The following is a 20,623-nucleotide window of genomic DNA, read 5'->3' as shown; positions in this document are numbered from 1 at the left end:
TAAATAATTTTATATTATTCTTTATGTATTTTGACAATGATGATATAACCTGAGATCAAAACACTTTTTCACTGATCGTTGTTATGTATGTATGCATTCTTTTGTTCTGTTTCATGAGATATTTGACCGTATCTAGAGCGACTATCTGGTGTCTATTCATGCAGATAGTTTTGGTTTTGTCTGCCCAAGTGTTGAGATATTTGCTCCTGAAATGTCTCCTTCTCCACACCAATACAATGGAGATGAATGGACCTTTGTTTGTGGTTCTCACATCATTGAAAATGACAGAAAAAATCAACAGCAACATGTCTTTTCTGTGGACAGTTTTCATTGGATCTACATCCTACTAAAGAAATGGTATCAGTTAAAACTTGAAAAGGTCATTGATGAGACAAAAAGTAGGAATATAATCTGCTCTAATAAATGTCTTTGTTTTCTCTGTCCCATGAAGCCACATGTGAGGATGAGTGTCCCAGACTACATGCAATGTGCCGAGGACCACCAGACAGTACTGGTGGTGGTCCAGCCAGTCGGCATTGTACCCGAGGACCAGTTCTTCAAGATCTATAAGCGCATCGCCAGCGTGAGCCAGGTGAGCATCAGGGACTCTCAGCGTCTCCTCTACATCCGCTACCGCCACCACTACCTGCCAGAGAACAACGAGTGGGGTGACTTCCAGACACACCGCAAGGTGGTGGGCCTCATCTCCATCACCACCTGCGGCTCGGGCAAGGAGTGGCCCCAGACGGCTGAGCGTTTCCACGGCCAGAAGGAGGTGTACAGCTCCACGCTGTACGATTCACGCTTGCTGGTGTTTGGGCTCCAGGGGGAGATTGCAGAGCAGCAGCGGACAGATGTGGCCTTCTATCCCAGCTTTGAAGACTGCTCTGATGTGGAGAAGAGAGTGGAAGACTTTGTGGAGTCGATATTTATCGTTCTGGAGTCCAAGCGGCTTGACCGAGCCACAGACAAATCTGGTGATAAGATCCCTTTGCTCTGTGTGCCCTTTGAAAAGAAGGACTTTGTGGGTTTGGACACTGATAGCAGGTGAGTTTTTCTGTTAGCTGCACTTTTTTTTTTTTTTTTTTCAAAAGCGCTTCAGCTTTTTAGGCTTAGTATTGCTTGAATGTAGTTTTCATTGTAGTCAGTACATGTGATAGACTGCATTGTCGTTGTGAAGTGTGTGTTCTTGTGTGTCAGGTTGCTAGTCGCATACCAGCCTCGCCTGCTCGAAAATCTTCCTCAAAAATCTGTCTTTTGATTTTTGCTGCGTTCATTTCCGTTTGTTTACCTTGGTTTATCTGTCTTTCTTCTTTTTTTTTTCTTTCATACTGTCCTGTGAGTTTATTGTTGGGTGTGAAAAGGTGAGATGTTAGACTCATAAGTGTAGTTAAACCATTCCAGTCCCATCAGCTTTAGCTCTGCCCCGAAGGCCACAACCAGACCTCTGTGCTGTTGTACATTTGCTCATGACTGCAAGCCAAACTCATCACTCCTCCTGAGGTTTCAGCTTAAACACAGGCCACTTTGGAAAGGCTTGATGGGAGAAACAGGCCAAAGATCTTCCCTAAGCTTTAAGATAATATCAGCAATATAATCAAGTCTACAAAAACAAAAGATTCTGAATCACATGCAAGTTGATCCAAATTCATTAAACTGCAAAACCCACTATACTGTATCATGAATTGTATTTTAATTCATGGTAAACGATGAATAATTTGCAGCACTACACTACAATTTATTGAAGTAGTTCTACAGTACAATACAAGAAAGACGATGGCAAAGTTACATTCAGCTGACCACCAGGAGTTCACAGAGACACAGTGATCACTTTTCTCAGTCTTGGCTACATTTACACTATTTGCATGGTTGTCAGTTATGGGACCATACCTGTATTTTTCTGTGTTAAGACCCATTTAATACAAATCATGGATACTCTAAATTACTGCCAATCTTGCTACCCTCCTGACAGCCACTGGTTTCAGTATCTTTCCATGTATAAATCTAACTGCATGTCAGTCTGTCCATTAATGCATCTTGTTGTTGGGTTACTTTATCACGGTCATACAGCTGATGGCACAGTTTATTTTGTATTCTTCCTTTGAGTCTAATGGAAAGCCCTGATATTGGAAACCTCTGTCGACGGTCAAGCAGCCATTTTTTAAAAGCATGAAGCTGCTGAGTTCACAATTAGTGTTTTCATTGAAACTATACTTCTTCAAGCACTTGGATTTCAACTGCCATTCGCCTCTTTCAGTGTGTGTATTTTATATATATTTTTCAGATATTCTGACCTGCACTTGAAATGACAGTCTAGAACACAATCTATGCTTTTAGCTTCAGAAAAGTTAAAAAACTACCTTTTTTTTTGACAATCTAATAAAGTTACCTCTTCTATATTTAGCTCATTGATACAGCTGAATATTGCAGACATGGCTTGATTTGCACCTGTGTCATATTTAATTCATAGATAAAGTTAAAGGATACATTTGGATTTCAAGGATCAAGCCTATCTTAATTCCAGACTCATATGTCATATGTACACAAGAAAGAGTTATTGATTGCTGTAATCATACCTACTATCCCTCTTGGCGGGACTTGATTGTAAAAGACTGGGGACAGAATCAATAGTCTTTATTCTGTGTAAAAATGTATTCCAAGGTCCAGCTGAACCTGTGATGAGGCTTCAGTAGTCTCTGTTAGCCAAATCAAGTCGTCTTTTTAAGACAAAATGTTCCTTTTTGGGCTTCCTTGCTGAACAATGATGAGGGAGCTGACGGGGATCCTTGAATATATCATATACAGGAATAAGTTTTTGTAATAACAGAAGAGTATGTACACAGTAATTTATTTAAAAGAGAGAAAGAGATATGCAAACATTTTCAGCAAAGACTTTAAAGATTGAAACAGAATATTCCATGATTTATGAGTAAAGTTGCAGCTAGGTCCCAACACTGGCCAAATTTCACTGTAACAGATTACTTGTCTCAAGCGTGTTGATGTCTCACATTGGTTTGAACTGAAAGCAGTGGCTGGCTTGTAGGTGGAATAAGTCATTCTAAAAACATACTGTATTACATGCTTCGCAAAGTTGTCAACATTAATAGTAGCTGATTTATCTGTGATTTATAGTAAATGATATTGATAGAGCGTGAAGTGTGTAAACACTGGTACGGGCCTATAAAGGAGGAGCTGATGGTTTGGACTCACTGAACACAACATGGCACAGTACACGCTACTGAGGTTTGTCCCAGCTTCAGAAGAACATTTGGGCCGGGAAGGTGTAGTTTGGGACTCTGTCTGGCTGTAGAAGCTGGAGCGACACACTGGCCACATGGATCTCATATCTTTATTCATGAGCATACAGTGCAGCGTATTGCCTTTCCAACTTGGCCTAGCGCTGTGCTTACTCATAAAAACATGAATTTGATTATGGCATCCATGTCCAACAATCCAGTTTTAATTGCTGCGATTCATGATTTCTTTATGAGCAGCTTTTTCATTTAGCTTTATTTTGCCAGAACAATTTCATTGTTTTTTTTTTTTTGAAGTACCCTACTGAGCATTAGCATTCATTTTTAATCTGCCAGATGTGTGATATAGATTTTCCCTGAATAGATGTTAATGTAGATTGATTTTTATATCCCCACCTTTTTAGATTATACAGTTAAGAATATTTTGTTCTCAGTTTCATTTCACATCGAGTCCTTGACCTTCCAAGTCTCTCAGAATGCTCAAATGTCTTGCACAATAGGGTTCGTATTTTTCCTCAAAACAGTTGATCCTGGTGAAACTGGTCCTTCCTGAGTCCCTGTGTTATTGTGCAAGACTACAGGGTCGTACTGTAGGTCAGCTCATACCCTGTCCTTGTTTCGGTGCTTTCCTTTGCTTGTGCTTTCCCACTCCATACATCCCCTCTGTAGCTGACTGATAAGATTCACATGAGTCTCCTCTCCTGGCACCCTGCTGACGCAAGGAATACAATAGCAGAAAGTCTGCGCTGTTTTTAATAGAAGAACTTTACTGTATGAATAAAATCACAAACCCAATACCAATTTAAAAAAAACAAAATTGTATTTTATTCAAAAGTTTGACTGTCTTTATTCATCCCATTGTTGTCTGAGAAAGTATTTCTCTCTGTTCCTGCTGCTCTTCTTCAGGCATTATAAGAAGCGTTGCCAAGGACGGATGAGGAAGCATGTTGGGGACTTGTGTCTCCAGGCAGGCATGCTGCAGGATGCCCTGGTCCACTACCACATGGCTGTGGAGCTGCTCAGGGGGGTTAATGACTTCCTCTGGCTGGGTGGTAAGTCTGAAGGATGGCAGCCGATGTGGGCTTATTACTACCAGACTATGTATCCTACTGTTTATGTTTTGTTTGATTCTGTATGCACTATAGGGCCATAAAGCCTCAGTGATACTTGATATCAATATCGATATTTGCGTTTAAAAAATCTCCTAGCTACATCTGCCGGTATGTACTTTTTTAATTATAACATAAATAAACTAAAAGCTACAAAGGATCCCTTCAATTTTAAATTGCGTTAATAGAGAATTGTAACAAAGGTATACTGAGTAGAGATTTTACAGTTGAAAAATAAACTTGTCAGTGCTCTCTGGTGTACAAACTATGTAACAGCGGCTCTGCTTCGAAATTACCTCAAACATATCTTTTGCATTTTGGTGTTGCAATTTGTTGCTATTAAAATATTATGTCTACCTATATGTGTGCTGTCGACTCTGTGCACTGAGCATTGTTTTCCGTGCTGTACCAAAAACAAATCCCACCAACTTGTGTGGCCATTGAAGTGAAGTGAGCTAATGATGGACAATAATGTCGGCGATATCAGTATTTTGGTCAGACCCTATGGATCAGCTATTGATCCTGGACCTTTTGATTGCCTGGGTTTGAGTCTGTATTTCCCATCTTACCTTACAGTTTGTTTGTTTTGTTTTTTTGCAGTTTGCTGATGCTTTTATCTGTACTGACATGCAGTGAGTGCAACAGTAGTAAATGATTCATTTTCTTAAATTGCGAAAAAGTTGAAGCAAACTATCAGTGTCGCAGAACTTTAATAATCCAGGGACTTGCAGGAGCTCTTGTGAGAGTAGGATCTAGAGAAGGAAAATGAATAGGAACTAAGGAGAGAAAGAAAGTATGTATTTAATTATTGCTGTGTTTTTGTTTTTCAGCTGCGTTGGAGGGTTTGTGTTCAGCGTCGGTCATCTTCCACTACCCAGGAGGCACAGCAGGGAAGACAGCGGGACGCAAGCCAAGTATCTCCCAGCCAGCAGATGCAGGGAAACGCCACAGACCAGGTGAGTACATCACTCTGCGACCAGACCGACAGAGCCAGAGGTCTGGTTGGGATAATAGTTGACTGTGAGTGAGTTGTGATAGAGTGAGAGTGTCATTGCTAAGCTTTGCTCAGCTAAGCTTCCTTTGTGTGCAGTGTACGTCAGCTTCCTAAACTTCTGAAGCTTCTCTTATTTATCCTGATGAATGCTAATTTTAATTCAAACTTAACAAGATTGAATCTGTTTCTACTCTTTTATTAACATGCTATTAACATGGTGTTTTGTATTAACACGGCCTTGTGTATGTCTTCACTCAATGTTGAAATAAATCTTGAATGGCTAATCAGCAGAGCATCATCCTGTCTCAGCTTGAATGGAAATGGTGATAAAGTGCACTTATGATATCTGAGAATCAAGTGATTTTGGTTGCAACTAGTGATTATTTAAGTACCAATTAATCTACGGATATTTTTTATTGTTAAGCTTATAAATTCAAAACTGAATTTTCAGTTGTATGAAATGATGGAAAGCAAATATTTCTATTTCTGAAGTTTCAACCATCATATATTTGGTATTTTTACTTGATAAATCACTTTAAATAATTATTTTTTTATCAAAACGGTCATTTATTCATTTAATGTTGATTTGACTAATCAATTAAATATGTATTTATTTCAGTCTTGAAGTAAATTAATTTGTCTAAAAAAAAAAAAAAAAAAAAGTACCTCTCATCCACCAAATACAAAGTCTTAAAAAATCTCAAAAAGCACTGAATTTAGTTACCTCAAAAAATGTCATTAAAATGTTTTGAGTTTCATTTACAAATGTTAATGCAGTTTCTTGCCTGCTGTAGGCAGTAATGTTATTTATGAAATGTTTTTGTATGTGGTTGCTGCCTGTCAGGAGATTGTTTAGACAGCAGAATGTGCGGCAGGAAGCTGTTTGATCCTTTATTGTGATGTTTCAGTCAGCACCGAGACCTGTACAAACACTGTCACTACTGCCAGCTGTAGTAACTACATGTAGGAAGTGTCGTTTTTAGCAAAAACTTAGATGAACTTAAATGAATTAATCATTTTTAATTGGTTAATCCATCAATTTATTTTCTCCCACTTATCCAGGTTCAGGTCTTGTTAATGAAATTAATTATCATTAGGAATTACTGTTGTCAAGTAGTGAAAAAATGTGATACAGTAATAAGTAATTATGGGTCATATTGTCCCTACTGGTTTTCCATCATACTTGTATCCATTAGCTGGTACCCTGCAGGTACCCTGACATAATAAATATACTGTACAACCTCTTTTTAAAGATATTTTTATGAGTTTTACATCATTGTACAACTGTTTGAACTTTGTTTTGGTGAAAAAGTTGAGTTGCATCGCCAGAGTTTATTATGGCTCTTGATAAGTGAAGTTTATAGCAGAGCAGCAGCAGCAGCCTATAAGCAGACTGTTGGGACTAACACTGCTAACATTGCGCCTTGCGTCATGGAGTGAATCTGCATTCTTTCTCTCTGTCTGTAGGGGCTCAGGAGGTTCTCATTGACCCAGGTATGGTATGTCTAACCAACATAGATCTTGTAGACAACAATCTGCCTGTTTGCTTGAGGTCACATTTGCCCTGTGTTTGATGTCATTTTTCATCCTGTATCATCTGCGCTCTGATTCCTATGGTTTATTTTATTTTGAAAATCAACTGATGTTTTTTCCTCTTTTGACAGGTAGTGTTCTCCTGTGTTGGTTTACCATCACCTTTTTTCCCCCTAATGTACTTGCTCTTTCTCACAGCCACATTTTTGGTGATCAGTATCACACGACTACATGACTGAAGACTGTAAATGGCCACTCTCAGTTGCTTCCATCCCTTAATTATTGCCGTCCCATTATTCTAACAACTCACAATTTACTCTTGATTACCCCACAAAAATCAGTTAACCCTATCAAAAATATTTTGAAATTGCTCCTCATATAGTTACCTCTTTGAACACAAGGTTACGTATCTCTGATAGCACCAGTAGGTGGCAGACAGTGCACCATAGGTGCATACCTACATTTCCCGCTTGATGAATGCTCACTGTTGCTTAACCTCTCACTATCATAGCCTGGGAAGAAAATAAATCACATAGTGTATTAATAATCTGTAACTTGGAATCGTACTTAATTCAGATCATTCCGTGCAATCATCATTGCCTGATGTGTTTTCATTTGGTCATGTTACGTGTGCAATTTGGCCAAGAAAAAGTGCAATGCGTCATCTCCTTATTCACTCGTTAGTCATAGTGACAGCAGCACAGTGTTGCTATGGACACAGCCCCGTTGCTAAGCAATGCACTCTCAATTGGTATTTGTATTCTAATCAGATTTGGCCGAGAGATGCACCTTGCAGTTGCTTTTGAAATATTTCAGGTACAAGTTTAACTCTGCCTGGGACGTTAGCTGTAAACATTGTTCTATTCCAAAGACCCCAGAATAGTCACAACACCGCTTATTGAATGCAGAGCAGGACAAGTTCTTTTAGGTTTAATTTAGAGAGGAAAAAGTGCAACTACAAACAGGATAATCTGGGGCACCAGAGCTAGAAATAAAAACCCATTCCACACAGTTGTGCATCATTAATAATTTGATCTGTTCACCAACATTTAAACGCTGTATATCTGTGTATTATTTAATGTGTGTGTGTGTGTGTGTATCAGTATGCATGTGGCAGTGGTAGCCAGAGAGGTGTCTTTTAAAGAGTAAGTGGTGGATTTAAGTTTCCCCTTCCTCTTGTCGTCACTCCTGTCGTTTCCTTTCCTTTTTAATTTTATCAGTGGCGGGACACACTGATGGATGGTCATTCCGGTGTCTTTCTTAAACTAATCACATGTCTTCCTTTTTTTTGAGTTTAGGAGCCCTCACAGCCAATGGCATTAGTGCCGACACCAGCACCGAGATTGGACGAGCGAAGAACTGCCTGAGTCAGGAGGACATTATCGAGAAATACAAAGAGGCCATCTCATACTATGGCAAGGTATTGAACAGAAACTACAGTTCAATCACTGTTGTTGGATTAAAGCTGCTGATTAAAGATGACACAGTCATCTTGAGGCTGCCACTGAAATTGCTTTGTGGCCAATATGGAGGAGGAACAATCACTGCGACTAATAATAACTCTTTGCATGTTAGCGTTATTTTAAAATATATTGTACCATAAGAAATGTGAACCTATCCTTTTAAGTCCAAACAGCAGCAACCTCAAAGGCACAGTCTCCTTTTAGTTTTAGGTCTTGAGTGGGAAACAACCAACAAGCCCAGATCAGTGGACCTCTAAAAAGACTATGCAGAGCCCTGAAATTGGTCACAAGAAACTTGAATTGGATTCAGAAGAAATCAAGATCAGTGTCACATAGAGCGGTCTCAGAGGATCTTGTCAAAAAGAACTTTGGTTGCACCTTTGACTGCTTGTACATGATGTAATTAGTAATGCGTAGTCCTGCGGTTATCAGATTAAGTCTTACATGGCAGTGTTTAGGTAGGTTGCGGTTGCTATAAAACCACCTCTGGTAGGCAGAAAATGAACTACATGTGTAGTGATATTTATTCAGCTCACCAGGGGGCAGTATTTGATTTGGTTATGGTGATGAACAGTACATGCTGACAGCAACTGCTTATTACTGAATGCTACATGGGGCCAGTGCTCACAAACAAGCACAAGAGCAGGTTTACTCTCCGGAAATAGAACTTTATTAGTCAGTTATACCTTTTTTGTAAAGCAGTATCAGACAGACAAAATGTATCTGTTCATGGATTAGTATGTTCATATTATGGCAGTGCTTTCTTTTGACCACTGCACTTGTACAAAGTCACAAAGAATAGTATTACAGTATCCCTAATGCTTAGGGGAAACTGAATAGGTTCATTATGCCACCTAACTATTCAGGAGCAATCCTGTGCTTTATCTTCATTATTATAATTGCCTTTTTGCACTGACCTCCCTCAGCCCTTTTACCTGTAACTAGTTCATTCAGAATTAAATTACATCTCAACACATAGCCATTCAGATATTAATTGAATTTTAATAAGGAGACAATGAGAGTGGAAGTGGAGGGAAGTTGAGGGACGGCAAGATAAAAAATGCACACACTTGCGCACGGATGTGAAGCCTCAGCAGCTGTAGATCAGGTTTCCAGTAGAAGCACAAACGCAGTAGTGGCTGGGAATCCCGGGAAAAACCAGCGACAAGGGGATCCGAGTTATCAAACTTGTCTGTCATCCCACGTCTGGAGCGGAGCTCTGCAGTGACTGATGAGGGTGGTCATGTGTTAATGAAAAAACATTCCCTCTGATTATGAGGTGGGTTGTAGAAGTCAAGGCGACCCTCATCGACTATTCATTGTTCATTAACGCCGAGCCTTTTCCCGCTCTTCCTCTTATCTCCTGCAGTATAAGAACGCAGGCGTGATCGAGCTTGAGGCCTGCGTGAAGGCGGTCAGGGTGCTGGCCATTCAGAAGAGAGCCAGGGAGGCCTCTGAGTTCCTGCAGAATGCTGTTTACATCAACCTGGGACAGGTACGCTATCTGACTGGGACATAAAAGCTTTCTCTGCTTCACTGGATGATTAATATGAACTGTGGCAGTATAGTGTACAGTTAAATCAGGTTGACAGGATATCTTACTTTGAGAGAAAAAACACATCAAAACAGAAATCACTTGTATCATTGTCTGACTTTAGACGGCCACACTGTCCTGGCTCTTTATTATTAATATGACACAGTTTTCTTTCTTTTTTTTTCCTCTAAATGCGTCTGTTTCCTCATGTGACCTATATAGCCAATGAAATTTCTGAAGTAGTGGTTCAGCCTTTTATCTTCAATTGAAATCTTGATATTATTGATTATTCTTGAAATTAATTATAATATTCTAATTATTGCATGAAGGCCACGCCAGGTTGTGTAATTGTAACTGCAGCTTAGTCTAATGGAATTTTTCTAATCCATAATTCACTTAGCAGGATGTCACAACCTAATGTAAAGACAGATATGTTGTTTCCATAACTGCAGCTATCAGAGGAGGAGAAGATCCAGCGCTACAGTATCCTGTCTGAGCTGTACGAACTGATTGGCTTCCATCGCAAGTCAGCTTTCTTTAAGAGAGTTGCAGCCATGCAGTGTGTAGCCCCCACCATCCCGGAGCCTGGCTGGAGGGCCTGCTACAAGCTGCTGCTGGAGACCTTGCCTGGATACAGCCTTTCCCTCGATCCCAAAGACTTCAGCAAAGGTAGGCTCGGACACTTGAGGGTAGTCTTGGAGTATTGAAAACTTAGAAATAATAGGTTCTATCATTATATTTGAAAGAACTGTGGCCATGATCACTCATTTTCACACTTATGGTGTGAAGTGTTTTAGTCTGGCATAGGAATGGATCAGCATGTTTATTTTTTGTAGATACATCTACAAGCTATTCACATCTTACATATTAAACACAGTGTGTTCCAGAGCTGAAACTAATGATTTTTCATTATCCGTAGTCTATAAATGTCAGAAAATTGTGAAATATTCTCATCATAATTTCCCAGAGCCCAAGGCGACGTATTCAAATTGCCAGTCTTAACTGAACAATAGTCCAGTAACCAAAGATATTCAATTTACAGTGATATATTTTTTGGACGTTTTGCTTGATAACCGCTTTTCTCACTTTAGTAGATTATCAAAATAGTTGCTGATTAACTTTCTGTCGATCAATCAATTCATCAACTTATCATTTCAGCTCTTCTCAGGGCACTCAAGGTTAAACATCTCTGAACTGTTGAAAGAACAGAAGCTACAGCACAGGGACCAAATAACAGCCATTACTGTGCAATAGTTCAACATTAACTTTATCAGGATCGTAAAACATGAACATAATGTGTCGTTCTCACTGTAGACTTGATACAGCGGAGGGAAATTTATCCACCTAAGTACCACATATTCAAAGCGAAAATGTAAACAAAGCAACAGTAAAAGTTAGAACACATATATGGAAATACAAAAGCATAAAGCCAAGAGATGATGATGGAGTACATATACTGTATATCCATTATTTGAAGGAAGATGATGTATTGAATTTTTCATTAAGGCTTTTATTGTGCCTACACTGTGAATTTAATATGCTTTTCTCTATAGCAGCAGGTTTACCATGTCATCACATTTTGCAGCATTTTCAGTGCTCCAAGATTTCAATAAAACTGTGTAAAACTGTCATTGGCTTATGTAATACAAATAATAAGTTCCATAATGAAAATCGTTTTTTGGTCTAGTCTTAGATCTGAACCTGAAGAGATGTTTTTTTGTTCATTATACAGCAACCAATGTCTAACTTCAACAGAGGCATCAAAGAAGTAGAAAAGCGAGCAGTGTCAGCCTGCCATAACAGCAATCTGAATAATAGTTTTGTTCTAACTTAGTTTGATTTATTTATTTTTTGAAGGGTCACAAGTCAAGTAGCGCTGTTTATACATGAGTGAAAAGAAATAAATCTCACTGAATTAATCTTTTCTCAAATACTGAGAGCAGCACCCTCGCGCATGATGTAGAATATATGACTGGTAGCAGTGTAAACACATATTTAATAGATCAAGGAAATTAATAGCATCACTTCATTCCACCTCAAGCTTTGCTGTCTTTTCAAGAGTTCTTCGTCAGGGTGTTCTGTATTCAAGCCACCACTTTGCTCAGAAAGGGGCACAATTGAGAACTGACCCAGGCTTTTGTAAGGTCCTCATGGTAAGCCTCTCGGTTATACAGACTCTTGACCCTTGCTCATTGGACCCACTCAATGGCAAACGTTGGCAACACAAAAGATAGTGCTCACAGTGAACAGAAAAGCTCTGGGATATTCATATTTTCTCTTATGACTGTTATTCAAGGGACACTGTGGAAGGATTTTTATCATTTCTTCAAATTTGGCCTCACAAAACATGTTTTTGGCCATAACTTAATAATTCACACCCTAATTATGACAAAGTTTCACACAAATGTCTAATAGGATAAAATGATGAAGAGATGACATTTTATATCCAAAGGGTCGAAGGTCAACTTCACTGTGTCATCATAATGTTCTGCAAAAAGGCTTTTCTGGCCATTATTCAACACCATATCTCGGGAACAAAAGGGGAGATTGTGACCATATTTCACATTTGGTCGGATAGTGAATTGGTGACACTAATCTTGGGTGCCCACCTTGAAATTGTGGTGATTATATAGATCTTCTGTGCTGCTGAGTTGAAGATGCGTGAAGCATCCACGCTTTAGAATTTGTAACATCCACATCTGAAGGATGTGGATGTTACAAATTCTCTCGATCAACTTACACACTAATAGATAAACAGCAGAATAAGAACAACAAAGCTGAGGCAAGGGGAAAGACAATGGATAACAGCTAGACAACAACAAAAGGAATAGTTTTCCAAATATACTTGACTAGGGAGGTTTACTTACCACTGTAGCTGAGAAAACGATCTTAAGAAGAATGTTGAAGAGCCAGGGCTGAATTATTCACTGGAATCATACATGTCAATATAGTGATAACTTCCATTTCGCCACAAAATACACTTAATACCTTTTTTATTAAATTCTTTCAAAGTCTTCACTATAAATATTACGAGTCTAGACAGACATGAATGTAAATTGCAACTTGACTGGTTGGCAGAGGCGTACAACCACAAGGTGGTATTTCTAGTTCTCAAATACGCTCTTAATCTCTGGTCTCGTCTCCTTTTTATAAACTGTGAATATTAACAAGCTGCAGGTTGAAAGAGGTAAAATGTTTGCACTTTAACTGTGAAGGGCTGTAGATTTTTGATGTATGCTTCACACCTATAGCACTAACTATTAATACCCCTTGTGAACATATTAAGTAATATAAATAATAGTTGTACAATACTTTTTTTTAAAAATGTATCTATGAATATGTATTATTCATCTCACTACAACTTTTACATTTCAATATTAAAATCAAGACCTCGGTCTCTCCTACGAGGATTTTGCTGATCACCCTTTCATTCACTTAATGTTAAACATGATTTTACACAGAAAGCTCAATTTCCTTAAACAAGGCTCGTGTGCTTCTGCTGGTGTGACTTACGAGTTCTCCATTTTACATATCCTCTGCAACCATTACTATAGATTACTTAAAACTTATGTAATTTTACAGTACATGGACAAATCCCAAATTATGCTGCATTATGAAAAAATGCTGTACTCTGGTTATTTATTGTTTAGTCTCTAGCTAAATCTCTACCACAACTGGAAGAAGTGATTGATTTCAGCCCTTCCATTCAGTCAAGGTACATTTTCAAGGCACTTTTGAAAGTTATTTCTCTCGCATGCTAAAGAGCGTGTGTCATCTTTCAATACAAATGTCTCTACTACACTTATGCAGCTATAAACATAATCCTCCTCTGCATATTGACATTAAAAATCTAGTTGGCTTACTGTAAACAAATTACCCTCATTATATAAACTGAACGAAGTTAAGCCTTTGTATTAAAAAAAGTAAAAAAAAAAGCATGAACAGCCTTCGTGAATGTACCACTGAGGCTGTAGGTTCTGTAACATAATCTGTACATACTGACATATCAGCTACATCCAAGTCCTGCTGAGGCCTGGTTATCCACTCTGAGTCCCCACAGGGCTGCTGGGAAAGCAGGGAATGGCGATTGTAAGTCTTCTGGCAGAAGGGATCAGGTGGGAGTTTATCAAGCAATAAGCTGGAGAGGAAAGTTGAAGTGAGAAAGAAAATGGGGATCAATGGTGCATTCCAATAAGGCTGCAGAGCTCTGAGATACAGTGGAGGAAATGTTTTTTTAAGTGGCTCAGAGGCCCTTTTTCACTATTCCCCTCTGTTACCAGAAATGGGGACACTCTGTCATTTTCTGTCTTTCTTCCTCTTACATAGACCCCCGTTCTCCACTGTGGTCAAGCTGTCCCAGAAAGTTTCTTTTCTCTTAATAATTTACATGTTTATTATTATGGAGAATAACGGTAAGTGTGTGACATCTCATCACCCTACGCAGTAGAAAATTCCCCCAGTTTCATCAGAGGTGGTCCAAAGCTACAGTGCCTTTTGAGTCAGGTTTTGCATAACAGTACACTCATTATCTTGGTGGTTTGTTAATTGGATTGCCAGACACCTCCAGTTCAGGTCTGAAAATACCACAAATGAAGTCATTTTTATGTGTACGAGCGAGAGCGACATCCTCAGAAAATCCTAAGTGTCCTTTGGATTACTGTCCTGCAGATAAGCACTGGTTTTGGCAGACAGGTGGAAGTCAGCTATTTTTAGACCGCTTAGTGGGTGCAGTTTCACGACAGAAAAAAAAAAATCGCTTATGAAGGAATTGCATTTACAGTTTGTTCAGATGGCAGAAGTCAGAACGAACAATAACCATGGTAGAAAAATGCTGATAACTGAAAAGCATCATGGGCGTGATTTGACGTTATTGGAAGTGGTATTTAAGCTGAGGAAACATCAGAGTGTTTACCAAATATCCTCCCTCTCTCCCTCTGGTCCCCAGGCCTCCCCAGCACATCTTTCTTCTAGTTTTCTTTCCCACTCAGTGAGTCAACAGTCGACAGCTGGGAGTGGAGCAGGGGATCTGGTAGGGGGCTGAGGGTCTTATGTAACAGTTGGTGTCAGGCTAGAATGCTATTAAGATGTCTTGCGGAGCTCTGCAGAGCAAACTACACCGCCTAAGTTAGTACCGCACTGAAGCACATGTGATATACTGCAACGGGGATACTTCAATTTTAGAGATGGCTCGGATGAAAACACTCGAGTTTGATCTGATTTGTGTGCCCTTTTCTGTGTGAAGCGTCTCAAGCATGCCAAGTACAGACTCATGAAGGTTTGTGACACACTTGTTGCGCTGTCTGTCTCACGTGTTAATTATTGTCATGGAATACATTAATTATTGTGAAGGTGTACTTACAGAACATTTTTGCTGAAGTTAAGGCTCAGGGACATGGCTAGCATTAAATGAACAAAATGAACAAAAATATTATGATATGCACATGTTGGAAAAAATCTCAAACTGTATAAAAGAGACTCATTGCTATTCAGTGCAATGATCTCTGTATTTATGCATTTATATATGTATTTATTACATCAGACAAAATTCCTCATACTGTATGTGAAACAATAATTTCAACCCATTTTTAGTAATTTTTAAAAAAATTAACAGCTGAATTTTGTAAAACAATAAAGCAATATTATCATATTGCCACAATGACTTTAGTAAAAGTTGATAAATTATATTATTGCCCAGCCCTAGTTAAATGTAATGTATGTAATATTGTTATTATTATCGTTGTTGTTGTTGTTATTATTATTATTATTATTATTATTATTATTATTGTTATTGTTATTAGCATCATAGTATTATGAAGCAATTTCAGAATTTAAAGAAATAATCCTCACATATTACAATCTACATACAATCTACCATCTATATGCAACCACTTGTTACTGTGAGACCAATTACAGAATTGATTCTTGCGTTCTTCATGTGTGTGTTTAAAGTGTAATAATTTGATCAAATATTATATGTGCTAACAATCCTTAATCAATTAAAAAAAACAACAAATTATGACCTTGACATCACTGATTACAAATGATATAGTAAACAGTGTAACTTGTCTAATTTTTATTTAAAACTGTTCAACCAGAGTCGATGCTTTTTTGGGTTTTTGGGCCTCATTGGTTGGTTTTTGTTTTTCTAATAAATAGATTTACAAATATAAACAGTGAGTGGGATGAAACGTGTTAAAAGATGAAGAACAGTGTGGTAGGATAGTTCTAAGAAAACAAAACATAAGAACATTTCTCTATAAGTTGCTCTCTCTCACACATCAGCATCACAGTAATTCCAAATCAGTTTAGATTTTTCCTGAACTTAATATGCGTCTTTAAATCATCTGTATTAGGACAGTCATTTGCACAGTGTGATGCTTCAGTTAGGATTGAATGCGTCTGTTGTAATCTGACTTGATAGCTGTGTAACATTAGATGTCAGCAATGAGCCTTGTCAGCCTTGCGAATGTGAATTTCACTATGTGTCATCTCTCTGTCAGGTACCCACCGAGGCTGGGCCGCTGTTCAGATGCGTCTCCTACATGAACTGGTGTACGCCTCCCGTCGCATGGGCAACCCTGGCCTGTCTGTACGCCACCTGTCCTTCCTGCTGCAGACCATGCTGGACTTCCTGTCCGATCAAGGTCAGTTCATAATGAACACTCAGAAAGAAGCTTTAAAAGTAGCAATATTACACTTACTTTTTCATTATAGAATTTAAACCCTGTGAGGTGCTTCCAGCTTCATACCCAAGCTTCAAAAACATCTAGAAACAGCCACCCTGTCCTTTGGTGATTGCAGCATTATACCTTGTGCTTAATAGTATGCAATGCACAACAAAGCCAGCTTTTTCTTGGCGGGAGTGCAACATTGTGCTCTGACCAGAAATCCTGTGCAGCCAGGAGATAGGGTTTTTACTGAAGCAGTGTGAGCCAGACGGTCCACTGGCCACACAATAGAGGCCAGTGTAATCCTTGGTTGGCTACAGAGCATGAGAATAGAGGGAAGGGGGTTTAGAAGGAGACGAGGTATGAACAAGATGAAGGAAGCTTAGAGTATAAAATATTAAACATCAGCAAAGGGATTTCTGCAGCTGTGTTTAGGGTGCTGCTAATACAAGGGTTCTTAGAAACAGTCCTGCTGGAATAACATCAACACCTACATCCTTACAGTACATACATCAAAGGGCAGAAATGCTTCCAAATAATGAAATGACTACTTCTTAGATCCATAGCAAGCAATATTCTAAGTGTTTTCTCACTGAAAAAATTACCTTGTAAGCTGAGTCCTTGAGCAGTGTTTTTTGCTCCAATAAAATACAATTTCATATTTACTTTGTAACATTTTGGGCACAGAGTGTTGCCTGCTGCAGTATGGGTTCCCTCTTTTGATTGTCTCCACTCCTGTCTGCAGTGTGATATTAAAAATTTCAGAAAGGTTTTTGTAGGTTGCTCTAGTGGAATAAGTCCACTTTAATGTGTATTTGAGTTTGTGCGTGTGGAGTTGGGCAGGAAAGGACTTTTATTGCTACAGTTAACAACAACAATCTCTGTTCTAAGCAGGGCTCATGTACACATGAGGGAAGCCTGGAAAGCCATAGAAATGACTAGAGATTACTTTGATCAGTGACCACATGCAGGCACTGTGAGCATTCATCACAGTGACTACACACATAAAAAATTATTCTGCCTCCACACCTGGTTCGGCTTTTAAGTTCAAGTTGAAGTCTAGATGAAACAGCATTTTGAGAGTATCTAACTTCTGTATCGTGACGTATTTCTTAATGAAACTGGATAGACAGGTGGGACATGACGTTGGGAGGAATTGGATTTGAACGTTGAAAAGTGGGCGTGTCATAATTAATCTGTGCTGCTAAAAGTTGAAGATTGATTGATGGGTCGATGTCATGATATTGGTTGAAACTGGTTGTTTCAAGCCTACATAAACACACGTCATATTTTGTTTTTCAGGAAGAAAACATGATTCGATTTTGATACAAGAATAAATAAATTGATCTTTTTTGTATTTTTTGGCATATATTGTTAAATAGGTACACAATATGACTGAGGATGTGATCTAAAAGGGTTAAAAAGGCATTTTTCATTTCATCTCAACTTAAAAGCAACCCAGCACCCAACCTCTTAGGCAAAGGGCCCAGTATTGAGCCTTGTGGTACACCCATGTAGATTTTGATCTTATTTGATTTTAAGATGCATGACTTTTTTAAATTATTCTTTTTTAATGAAATGTGTGTGTGGTTAAAATATAAATTACATTAAAAATAAAGTTCTTAATTTCATTGAAAATCAAAAGTACACACATTCCTGCTCTGCCCAGTGTTTATTGAGGTGATCCACCATTCATGAATGAACTTTCAGAACTTTCTTGAATTTGACTTTATTTGAAATTGCCGGTGAAGTAGGACTCTGATTACACATTTCCAACTAACACAAACACAAAAGTGATGAATTGTATAAACAACACTTCCTGCTCTGAATATAAATTCATTTTAGTGGTGGCTGTAAATGTTAAAAGATAAAGCTAGATAAAGATAAAGTTGGAGTGACAATATTTGTGCGTCTGTTTCTGGCAGCTGGACTAACTAATTAGCTACAGTGAACAACACAGAACAAATCATCACTCCATCATGTAGATCAGGTCTGCAGATTATTTTATATAAAACCAGTCAAACTGATGTCTGTTGTGGGGTAACCTGTTTTACATTCATACTATAATGTTATGGGTTATTTACTGTTGAAGGTTACTGCAATTTTTGATTAAATGTTAGTTAATTGTCAAATATGTCCACCACATCTAATCTGATCTATTTATATCCTCTAATGAAGCTGGACAGTATTCAGCTGTTTGCTGTGTTTAATACTTTGGATTTTGTCCGACCAGTTGTTGGATAGACGACAGCAGACCAGAGTGGGAGCTCCGTAATTTTAAATTGTCATTATTTTGTGTTATTTAATTTATCATTCGAGTAAAATGTTTACTTTATCTGTTCTTTGAACTAATTACTAATGTAACCTACTCTGATTTTGTGTCGAACATAGGTCATGTCAATGGTTAACATGGTTTTATAATAGAAAACGTCCAGCGTATTTCATACATTGTTAAAGTCCATGTAAGCAGTAATAAATACATGTTTGACACACCACAGAAAAATATGTAATTAACCACCCAGACAAATTTGAATGATTAAAAAAAATTGCCAAGTATATAAAATTAGGTTTCAAAATCGTGGAAAAATAAGCAGTATTCTCTGCTCTGAAACGCTGGGGGCGTGTCCACTGAACTGCACTGAAAGTACAGACCAACTGAATGGCCTCTGAGTTAACAACGCTCATATCAAACTCCCGTATAAAAATACACAATTTCAAAACAGGGCTTGTTTGTAGGTGTAAGGTAAGCAACATGGATGATATTTTTAAAATAAAGTAACATTAGGAGCCACTGTTTAATTCAGCACCTATTTTGTAGGTAAATGTGGACTTATCTCAGTAAAAATGTAACTTAATTGACTGGTGATTGTTTGCTTGTTAACTAATCATCTAATCATTGGAGTTTGGTGCACTTAACGTTACTCACCCCTCTGCTGAAAAGTCCTGCCTGTCACCCTTGAAGCAAAAGCCTCTCCTTCTGGCTGGGGACCTCCCAGCTGCACAGCCGGTGCTGAAGCAGCTGGTGGCTCCACCCATCAATGGACGCTTCTGTTGGGTTTAAAATAAGTCCTTGAGCACTAACATTGATATAGTGGGGGAGGGGTCATGGTGGTAACCCCTCTGTTATAGAGGCACCATTTCAGGCCCACCCAAAAAATCCTCAACACAGAAATGCTGAAAAACAGTATAATGCTCTAACTCCACAATTCAGTTCTACATAGTTCAGTCTTTTAACATGTTTTCAGCAATTATTTTCTAACGTGTATAGTGTGTTTAAAAAGAAATCTCTAATTCTCCCCTACACAGATTTAAATGATTAACCATTAATTGTTAACATGGCCGACTATTGATTTTAAAAAAACAAACAAACAAAAAAACCCAACTTTGCTTAAAATTTGCATCCCTACTTCATGGAGCAAATTACATTTTCACTGAATTTATGCCTTTGATGACTCTAATACTAGTGGTGGTGTTCAACATATGTGTGTGATTGCGTGTGTGTGTTTTTTATTTGCTGAAGCCACGGCAAAATGGAGTTTAATCAAAAGGGGACTAAAATCGAGAGAGTAATTAGAAGAGCTCTAGATATTGTGTCTCTGATATCATCAAATGATATAAGTGTTGTTTTTTTAAGTCTTGTTAATTATTTGCAAATATTAAATACACTGTTTAGGACTGTAGTGAGAAAAGACATTTTCTTTTAGGTTGGATCTTTCCTGTTTTATCCTCATTACATTCCCCACAGGAGCCATGTCTCCGAATTGGATTGGTTTCTTTTTTCAAAAGCCTCTCTGAGAGATTGGTTGTACCTTTTGGTGGTATCATTAGATACGTAGCTCAAATGTTTTATTAAAGCCTTCATCTTTTCTCTCATCATTTAGCATTGACAATGTTTCTGCCTCTTCCTCTGGGTCATAATGAAGTGACCAGGTAAGGCTAATTATGGCTGCTTATAACACTGCCTGAGAGATTGGCATCAGTAGGGGACATATAATGAGGCAGGGTAAAATTTAAAAAAAAAACCCCAATAAATATCATTAATAAATATTAAATCATTAATAAATAATG

General features: G+C 38.3%; 1 protein-coding gene across 7 annotated transcripts in view; it reads left to right on the top strand.

Moving 5' to 3' along the window:
* The window catches only part of trappc9 (trafficking protein particle complex subunit 9), a 214,871-nt gene that overhangs the window by 2,279 nt on the left and 191,969 nt on the right, over positions 1–20,623 (top strand). For 6 of the 7 annotated variants that reach the window (XM_042434950.1, XM_042434951.1, XM_042434952.1 and 3 more), the window contains exons 2-9: positions 452–1,047; positions 4,161–4,306; positions 5,194–5,319; positions 6,825–6,851; positions 8,189–8,310; positions 9,723–9,848; positions 10,340–10,556; positions 16,388–16,531. In XM_042434950.1, the coding sequence (XP_042290884.1) occupies positions 464–1,047; positions 4,161–4,306; positions 5,194–5,319; positions 6,825–6,851; positions 8,189–8,310; positions 9,723–9,848; positions 10,340–10,556; positions 16,388–16,531 (1,492 nt within the window). In that variant the 5' untranslated portion in view covers positions 452–463. The remainder of the gene's footprint in view (positions 1–451; positions 1,048–4,160; positions 4,307–5,193; positions 5,320–6,824; positions 6,852–8,188; positions 8,311–9,722; positions 9,849–10,339; positions 10,557–16,387; positions 16,532–20,623) is intronic. The other variant, XM_042434953.1, reaches the window with a different exon arrangement.

Source organism: Thunnus maccoyii, chromosome 15, assembly GCF_910596095.1.
Source record: "Thunnus maccoyii chromosome 15, fThuMac1.1, whole genome shotgun sequence".
Lineage (NCBI taxonomy): Eukaryota > Metazoa > Chordata > Actinopteri > Scombriformes > Scombridae > Thunnus > Thunnus maccoyii.
The sequence above is the reverse complement of the archived record's forward strand: the minus strand, read 5'-3'. Positions and strand labels throughout refer to the sequence as shown.